The sequence below is a fragment of the Watersipora subatra genome, chromosome 10, assembly GCF_963576615.1.
Source record: "Watersipora subatra chromosome 10, tzWatSuba1.1, whole genome shotgun sequence".
Classification (NCBI taxonomy): Eukaryota; Metazoa; Bryozoa; class Gymnolaemata; order Cheilostomatida; family Watersiporidae; genus Watersipora; species Watersipora subatra.
The window spans coordinates 40,130,805-40,141,082 of NC_088717.1; the positions used below are offsets into that span (position 1 = coordinate 40,130,805).

The window sequence follows — 10,278 nt, forward strand, 5'->3', positions numbered from 1 at the left end:
CAGCAACCGTGCCAGTCGCTTGGCATGTCTCAGCTCTGTACAGTTACGTCGGGCTGTTTCATAGAGGTCTGTCAAGTGGGCTGGCCTCACTTTTTTGACAAGTTTACACCTGAAGTTGAAGCTTCCAAGTCACAGAGGGTGGTAAATTGTTTACCTGGTGGTCCTCAATTCCTGTGTATGTTTTGACTGTACTACCAGTTCAGAGGTGGAGGGTGAAGCATTGCTCGACTACTCTTTCTTTCAGTCTAAGCCGACTCAAGCTTGTAGCTAGCAACGGCCCTTCCGGACAGCCTTCAATAACGCCCAAAAGACTGTAGTTTTTGGTTGTTACACTGTATGTAACAGTCATTTCAGTCTTGGCTGGCACCACCATGTACCATACCACCTATTCCTTGCTAAACAGCAACGAACTGTGTCTATCCATGCAAGTCAGAGAGCGACCAATCATGTAAACCATGGACTACCGGAACTCCAGGGCACTGGTAGGCCACCAGGAATGGCCTCTCCAAGATAGCATACTCGCTGATGTGGCTCACCCAAACCCTCCTTGGTTTTCACATCCCAGAGCCGCACCGGCAGACATACGACTTTGTAGAAATTTAGCCTGGTCCCATTGGCCATGAGACTGTGGCTGCCGCTTTTTTTCAACAAGTCTCATTTGTCCTGGTAGAGCTTGCTGACACCTCCTTGCTCAGCAAGTTTGTGGTGCGCCTGGTGTTGAGCAGGAACTGAACAGGCTGCTTTTCCAAATTACCGGGAAGGGAGTGACTGGTGGAATTGGGCCAGCACAGTGCCTGCGCCCCAGACTGGCTCAGCACTACCCTAGCTAAGCCAGGCACTCCTGAAACTGCCAGGGCAGTATTCATGGGCGCCTGTGAAGTCTGACAGACATGTTTACCTTGGGTTGGTTTGAGAAAGCTTTGAGATCACCTTCAATGTAGGCTTCCAATGTGTACCATTTAGTCATTTTTCCGTTCAGCCTTAGGGCATGGTTCAGGCGCCCACACCCCTAATGCTGGCTACAGAAGTGTTCAACCTGCTTGAGCATTTAACGAAATACAAGTTGGGCCAGCCGTTAAGGTGGGCCTCCATTGTTATACCGGCTGACTTATTCAACCTGATCCTTGAGTATGCTTTCTGCTGAGCAGCTTGGTGTGCCTCGATCTGGTTCTGGTTTGTAGGTCTGGTTTATATGGATGAAATGCCTAAAAAATTAGAATGTAAAATGATGCTAAAATTATAGCTTGTACCCTACCCGTAATTCAACTGCATTTTTTGTCTTTAAATTTCTAGTTTGATAGTTATAAACTTTGTAACAAGCTTTTTAAACACAAATATGAAAAAATATAAAAAGAACAACATAAAGAGATGAAAAAATGTTATTTACTAACAATAGTTACTTAAGTTTATCTACTGACTAGCTGTGCCTTCCAGCGTTGTCCGGGTAATAAAACTCACTTTAAAAACAATGGGAAGTAATGAGAGTTGCCTACCAGTTGCTCACCTACCACTATTAGCCTGGCACATTGCCAAAGAAAAATAGTTTTAAAAATCAGCTTATAAACAATGGGAAGTGATGAGAGTTGCCTACCACTTGCTCACCTATCACTATTATCCTGGCACATTGCCAATGAAAATTTCAAGTAAGCTAGTTAATAAGTCCTAGGCTTCCAATGATGGTACGCCATGACGTTGCTTAAGCATTGTCCAGCTACGCTATTCTAATACCTAATAGCTATACGGACATATCAACATACTTTGAGAAATATATATGGGCATGTCCATGAATAGTAATTTAACATTTAGAGTTATTTGATGCCACTACACATGCACGTTTGCTACCATTATAAAATTCTTTGAATTAATTGATGCAGTACTTTCTTGGTTTTCAGATTATATAAAATTTACTGCTTTCAAAATAGTAGTTTCGGAGCTATAAAGTGCAACATACGTAAATGATGGGACATCACAAAATGTCCCAGCATGGGCATGTGTAGTTGGCATCCAATAACTCTAAATGTCAAACTATTATTAATGGCCACGCCCATATATAGATGGTGAGACTTCAAGCTACTTTCACCTGCATCGCCCATGGTATTAAATACAGTTAATCTCTCCTAGTAGAGACTTGCATAGTGGTCTTCTTATTCACAAAACGCATGCATATGGTTGTCCTTTAACAACATGTGAGAACAAAGCTTTGCTTCTCAAATCTTTCAGCAGCAAAAATAAATGTTGGAAACTTGTGCAGTATTTTTGTTGCTATTTTATTATAAGAATCCTGTTAGCACTAGCATTTGATGTGAAAAGAGTGGATGGAAAACAGATAGAAGAAGCAGTCTACAATAGTTCAACTTTCAATCATCTTTGAACTATCATCAGAGGAGACACTTCAAAATTTTTTGTTACAAAATAATCAGTGTTTTTATCAGTTTCCTATTAGCTTTTTCATTTCTTATCACTTCAATGGCACTATTTTTATTTCAAACAAAAATGTTTTTTCAAGTCATGCTATATGAGAATCATAAAAAGGGCAACAGTCAGGCACTCAAATACATAAACGCATTGGCAGCCATTTAGTTAGTATGCTTTTAGTAAAAGCATCAACTGTATATCATATCGCTGTGTTGTAATATATTTTTGCCATTCTAGATTTCTAAACTCGACGACCAATATTTTTAGGTTAATAATTTTGGCAAAGCTTTTGTAAATTCTCTAATCTTTATAAGCATTGTTATAATTAGTTTGGAGTGAAGTTTTGTAGCAGGAGTCTTTTTATGTAGAATTTACCTGCTGTGAACAGCTCCTTAGTAGCGATAATAAAACATGAAACAAACATACATGCACGGTGTTTGAATAATTGACTTCAATCCATCAATATATTGTTGTTTATTTTGACAATCAATATTTAAAAGCTTGTGACACACATCCTGGTGAATTTGTTTTTTTCAAATTCTGTATCAATGAGTTTATAAGTTTGAGGTATAAACCAGATAAAGCTGAATCTAGTGTATGATGTGAACTTCAAAGAATTAATTTTAATAGAAAGTTTTTAAATCCTACTCTGCCTCAAAGATGGCTGAAAGAGCGTCACATAGATTCACTCCTCTAAACAAATGGTTCATCGTTGTTATAGACAACAGTATATAGTTATACAGCTACAGTGTACAGTTAGGGTGACCAATAGTGGTAGTGGATGCTATGCAATTATTTTTATTAGTACCCTGGCAGTATAGTGTGCTATGACAGGATGATGATGATGTCATGACATGATAGCATGTCATGACATGCTATCATGTCATGCTATCAGGTCATGACATGCTATCATGTCATGACGTGATAGCATTTCATGATGTGATAACATGTCATGACGTGATAGCATGTCATGACTGTACACCAGCATGACATGATATCTGGGGCTTCAACAATGGCAGCAGCCTAATTTAATACAAAAATTGTAGTTTGTGGAATAGTGAGATATTTCTGTGCCAAGCTCTGGTGGTTACAACCAATATGATGAATATTGTTTTTAACTAATTAAAAATCAATATGTCCTTTTAGTGATATAAAAAAATCATAACATCCCAAAGAATTAATAATTCAAATGAAGATATTGTGAGTGCAATATATTAGACGAATCTTCATAAGTTGGTATCTCTACATAAGGCTAAATACAAGTTTTGCAATGTAGTTTTCAAGGCATTGCATGTTGCTTTATTCTTTCCTGGTACTTTGTCATTTATGCCAATATAATCATTATTTTTCATTTTTGAGCATGCGAAAAAAACGAAAAACAATTTTGGAAAGATAAACACGCCTGATGCAAGCTCCAAACAGGGACATAAGATGGTCATTTGTCGGCAAAATATAGACGCATGAAGTATGATGTCAACGCTAACAGTTAGCCAGTGCATGAACGTGATGCAAAACCACATCTGTTGGCTGCCATTTAATACATTTTTGCCATCCAGTTGCCAGGTTACATGTTTTGCATTCCTGAAATAAAAGATAATAGTAACATGAGGTTGAGACAGACTCCACAAATACTTGAAAAGTCTGCTCCGTATTTCTATGTTTCAGATTAACTTTCGAGCGGTGGTTAGAGAATTACATCAATCAGCTTCGGCACACATCTTGTTGAGTGAGCTAACCACAATTCTTTTATGCAACTAAGAAATTTGATAAATTGGCAATAAAGATTAGCAGTTCTCAGAATACATCTGTTTAAACCAATTAATGTATAATCTGCCTTCATGAATAAGGATATTGAATGAACAACCTTTAGATAGTCTATATATTTTTAGATAACATAATTTGAAAATCAAACAATTTTAATATAATTATATAGTATTGCAGTTTTCTTCAGTTGATATTTTGCAAACACCGCAACTCATTCGGTTCATTTTCACAACTTTAAAATGTTGATAAAACCTGGTATTTGATCGAAGCTACGCCTATTCAAGTATCAATTTGAAATGTTATCGGCAATGCAATTAAACTTGTATTGTTGGTTAACCTCATATACTCTCTTATTGTAAGACTTATTCAAATTTATTTCTGAACACATCTAAATTATATATACATGTATATACATCTCAGTACTTGTCTGTTTGTTGGTCTGTCGTTCGTGTGTCCAATTATAGCAATAAAGTTATAAGAGAGAAAATTTGTTTCATGCTGAATTAGAACTCAAAACCTCCAGGTCTGTTGACAAGCAAGTCCATCCACTAGGGCAAGCGGCTACATTGCTATACAATAGGATTTTGTACACATACGTATGCGATGATCGCAAATTGCAGTTGATTACTTCTAGCACGCTTGAAGATATTTATTATTTGGTGAGTGATCATTACGTAGAATGCCACGTAACAAGCTGGTTTCAGACGAGAGGCACGGTTTTTATTAGCTTAAGTTACTAGTTTAAGTTACTCAAATTAATTGGGTAATGATTTTATTACTCTAGCAACACCTAGTATTCAGCTGGTTTTAGATATATAAACCTGACACACATATTCTTTAACGAGGAAGATACAGTGACAACTTCATTTTTGCCAATTAGAGATGTGGCTGTCAAATCAGAGAACTATTTTTCAGATAAAGTAACTCTGAATCATTTTGCGCTTACATCCAGAAACTCCTCAATAATAGTATCAATTAAAAAGAGACATTACAACATTTATTTCTATTTGGCTAAGCAGCTTATCACTATAACTGTTCTCTCTAGAGAGCGGCCATAGTTTCAGATCATACGAAAATTAGATCATAGCTTTCAAACACTATGTTTTCATGCTTCAACTGGGTTCGGAGTTGCCCACCCGTGACAAAATTTCATCCTATTGTTTCAATGATTGGAAGTTGCACTATACATACATACATGTATACATACATGTATAGATCTTGCCAAGATCTGCAATGCTTCTCTCAAAACAGACTTTATTAAAGTACAATAACCTTTTCACAGCGAATGCCTTCGCACAAATTTAGCGAAGTGAAATCTTGGCGAATGCAGTAGGATTTTACCATTTCTATGATTTGTAGTGGAAGCCACTCAAAATCCATTTGAAGCACGAAAGCATGTTGGAAGTCAGAATGTTCCAATGAAGCAACTGAAAAGTGTAAATAGATGAAAAGGCATTCTACATTTACATTCTTTTAACCATTTCTTGTTAATCGTCATGCAGATCATCTCCTGTTTTCTAAGTCATTATTGAATCGAATGTTGTCAAAAAAATTGATTTGGCCCTCATTAATAATATAGCTTGTCTGATCAAATGCGAGCTTTAGCCGCATTTAGCTAAACCCAACTTTGTATAATCAAAAACCTTTTAGTTGCCCACTTTTACGTTTTGGCTTTTATGGCTGTTGTTCCCAGTAGAAGGTCCTGACATGAAAAACTTTATTTGCCAGAACTAATAGCAGTATGTTAAAAATGTAATCTGATAAGTGGTTATTAACCGACCAGAATGAATACTCATATAGGTTGAATGCTTGAGTGGTAGATGATTAGTCTATTATGGTAGTCTGTTATGGTAGATGAGTAGTCCTTTATGGTAATTGAGTAGTCTTTTATGGTAAATGAGTAGTCTGTTATGGTAGATGAGTAGTCTGTTATGGTAGATGAGTAGTCTTTTATGGTAGATGAGTAGGCTGTTATGGTAGATGAGTAGCCCTTTATGGTAAATGAGTAGTCTTTTATAGTAAATGAGTAGTCTGTTATGGTAAATGAGTAGTCCTTTATAGTAGATGAGTAGTCTATTATGATAGATGAGTAGTCTGTTATGGTAGATGAATAGTCTGTTATAGTAGATGAGTAGCCCGTTATGGTAGATGAATAGTCTGTTATGGTAGATGAGTAGCCTGTTATGGTAGATGAATAGTCTGTTATGGTAGATGAGTAGCCTGTTATGGTAGATGAATAGTCTGTTATGGTAGATGAGTAGCCTGTTATGGTAGATGAGTAGTCTGTTATGATAGATGAGTAGTCTATTATAGTAGATGAGTAGTCTGTTATGGTAAACGAGTAGCCTGTTATGGTAGATGAGTAGCCTGTTATGGTAGATGAATAGTCTGTTATGGTAGATTAATAGTCTGTTATAGTAGATGAGTAGCCCGTTATGGTAGATGAATAGTCTGTTATGGTAGATGAGTAGCCTGTTATGGTAGATGAATAGTCTGTTATGGTAGATGAGTAGCCTGTTATGGTAGATGAGTAGTCTGTTATGATAGATGAGTAGTCTATTATAGTAGATGAGTAGTCTGTTATGGTAGATGAGTAGCCTGTTATGGTAGATGAGTAGTCTGTTATGGTAGATGAGTAGACTGTTATGGTAGATGAGTAGTCTGTTATGGTAAACGAGCAGACTGTTATGGTAGATGAGTAGTCTGTTATGGTAGATGAGTAGTCTGTTATGGTAGATGAGTAGTCTGTTATGGTAGATGAGTAGCCTGTTATGGTAGATGAGTAGTCTGTTATGGTAGATGAGTAGACTGTTATGGTAGATGAGTAGTCTGTTATGGTAAACGAGTAGACTGTTATGGTAGATGAGTAGTCTGTTATGGTAGATGAGTAGCCTGTTATGGTAGATGAGTAGACTGTTATGGTAGATGAGTAGACTGTTATGGTAGATGAGTAGTCTGTTATGGTAAACGAGTAGACTGTTATGGTAGATGAGTAGACTGTTATGGTAGATGAGTAGACTGTTATGGTAGATGAATAGTCTGTTATAGTAGATGAGTAGCCCGTTATGGTAGATGAATAGTCTGTTATGGTAGATGAGTGGCCTGTTATGGTAGATGAATAGTCTGTTATGGTAGATGAGTAGCCTGTTATGGTAGATGAATAGTCTGTTATGGTAGATGAGTAGCCTGTTATGGTAGATGAGTAGTCTGTTATGATAGATGAGTAGTCTATTATAGTAGATGAGTAGTCTGTTATGGTAAACGAGTAGCCTGTTATGGTAGATGAGTAGCCTGTTATGGTAGATGAATAGTCTGTTATGGTAGATTAATAGTCTGTTATAGTAGATGAGTAGCCCGTTATGGTAGATGAATAGTCTGTTATGGTAGATGAGTAGCCTGTTATGGTAGATGAATAGTCTGTTATGGTAGATGAGTAGCCTGTTATGGTAGATGAGTAGTCTGTTATGATAGATGAGTAGTCTATTATAGTAGATGAGTAGTCTGTTATGGTAGATGAGTAGCCTGTTATGGTAGATGAGTAGTCTGTTATGGTAGATGAGTAGACTGTTATGGTAGATGAGTAGTCTGTTATGGTAAACGAGCAGACTGTTATGGTAGATGAGTAGTCTGTTATGGTAGATGAGTAGTCTGTTATGGTAGATGAGTAGTCTGTTATGGTAGATGAGTAGCCTGTTATGGTAGATGAGTAGTCTGTTATGGTAGATGAGTAGACTGTTATGGTAGATGAGTAGTCTGTTATGGTAAACGAGTAGACTGTTATGGTAGATGAGTAGTCTGTTATGGTAGATGAGTAGCCTGTTATGGTAGATGAGTAGACTGTTATGGTAGATGAGTAGACTGTTATGGTAGATGAGTAGTCTGTTATGGTAAACGAGTAGACTGTTATGGTAGATGAGTAGACTGTTATGGTAGATGAGTAGACTGTTATGGTAGATGAGTAGACTGTTATGGTAGATGAGTAGTCTGTTATGGTAAACGAGCAGACTGTTATGGTAGATGAGTAGTCTGTTATGGTAGATGAGTAGTCTGTTATGGTAGATGAGTAGACTGTTATGGTAGATGAGTAGTCTGTTATGGTAAACAAGTAGACTGTTATGGTAGATGAGTAGTATGTTATGGTAGATGAGTAGCCTGTTATGGTAGATGAGTAGACTGTTATGGTAGATGAGTAGACTGTTATGGTAGATGAGTAGACTGTTATGGTAGATGAGTAGTCTGTTATGGTAAACGAGTAGACTGTTATGGTAGATGAGTAGACTGTTATGGTAGATGAGTAGACTGTTATGGTAGATGAGTAGACTGTTATGGTAGATGAGTAGTATGTTATGGTAGATGAGTAGCCTGTAATGGTAGATGAGTAGACTGTTATGGTAGATGAGTAGACTGTTATGGTAGATGAGTAGACTGTTATGGTAGATGAGTAGTCTGTTATGGTAAACGAGTAGACTGTTATGGTAGATGAGTAGACTGTTATGGTAGATGAGTAGACTGTTATGGTAGATGAGTAGACTGTTATGGTAGATGAGTAGTCTGTTATGGTAAACGAGTAGACTGTTATGGTAAACGAGTAGCCTGTTATGGTAGATGAGTAGTCTGTTATGGTAAATGAGTAGCCTGTTACGGTAGATGAGTAGTCTGTTATGGTAGATGAGTAGCCTGTTATGGTAGATGAGTAGTCTGTTATGATAGATGAGTAGACTGTTATGGTAGATGAGTAGTCTGTTATGGTAGATGAGTAGCCTGTTATGGTAGATGAGTAGTCTGTTATGGTAGATGAGTAGACTGTTATGGTAGATGAGTAGTCTGTTATGGTAAACGAGTAGACTGTTATGGTAGATGAGTAGTATGTTATGGTAGATGAGTAGCCTGTTATGGTAGATGAGTAGACTGTTATGGTAGTTGAGTAGACTGTTATGGTAGATGAGTAGACTGTTATGGTAGATGAGTAGTCTGTTATGGTAAACGAGTAGACTGTTATGGTAGATGAGTAGACTGTTATGGTAGATGAGTAGACTGTTATGGTAGATGAGTAGACTGTTATGGTAGATGAGTAGTCTGTTATGGTAAACGAGCAGACTGTTATGGTAGATGAGTAGTCTGTTATGGTAGATGAGTAGCCTGTTATGGTAGATGAGTAGTCTGTTATGATAGATGAGTAGACTGTTATGGTAGATGAGTAGTCTGTTATGGTAGATGAGTAGCCTGTTATGGTAGATGAGTAGTCTGTTATGGTAGATGAGTAGACTGTTATGGTAGATGAGTAGTCTGTTATGGTAAACGAGTAGACTGTTATGGTAGATGAGTAGTATGTTATGGTAGATGAGTAGCCTGTTATGGTAGATGAGTAGACTGTTATGGTAGTTGAGTAGACTGTTATGGTAGATGAGTAGACTGTTATGGTAGATGAGTAGTCTGTTATGGTAAACGAGTAGACTGTTATGGTAGATGAGTAGACTGTTATGGTAGATGAGTAGACTGTTATGGTAGATGAGTAGACTGTTATGGTAGATGAGTAGTCTGTTATGGTAAACGAGCAGACTGTTATGGTAGATGAGTAGTCTGTTATGGTAGATGAGTAGACTGTTATGGTAGATGAGTAGACTGTTATGGTAGATGAGTAGACTGTTATGGTAGATGAGTAGTCTGTTATGGTAAACGAGTAGACTGTTATGGTAGATGAGTAGTCTGTTATGGTAGATGAGTAGACTGTTATGGTAGATGAGTAGACTGTTATGGTAGATGAGTAGTCTGTTATGGTAGATGAGTAGTCTGTTATAATGATATAATGATAAGAAAACCCCTGTAAGTATCAAGATGAACTCAATGTTAGAGGCGTAAATGTGAGCCTGTGATAAAATTGCTGAGCCAGAAATTGTGACAAGTTGTTGTTAGATATTGACCTCTTGGCTCACGGTCATTAGGAAACAGACCTTCCCTATTGTAGAAAATTGTTTAAAGAAGCAATGATATGTAATCTATATATGACTGTTTATATTGACAGCTAGAGACTTGAACTACCATTTCCTTCTAAATAGGTCCTTTTCATGAGCGACCAGTGGAATAATTTCTTACATGTGA

General features: G+C 37.2%; 1 protein-coding gene across 1 annotated transcript; it reads right to left on the bottom strand.

Moving 5' to 3' along the window:
• Positions 1–5,971: 5,971 nt before the first annotated feature.
• Positions 5,972–10,118, bottom strand: LOC137407071 (uncharacterized). The gene is made up of 4 exons (XM_068093676.1): positions 10,113–10,118; positions 7,576–10,000; positions 6,652–7,470; positions 5,972–6,546 (listed from the first exon to the last, which is right to left on the bottom strand). The coding sequence occupies exons 1-4, from the start codon at positions 10,116–10,118 to the stop codon at positions 5,972–5,974; spliced, it is 3,825 nt and encodes a 1,274-aa protein (XP_067949777.1).
• Between the last annotated feature and the right edge of the window lie 160 nt (positions 10,119–10,278).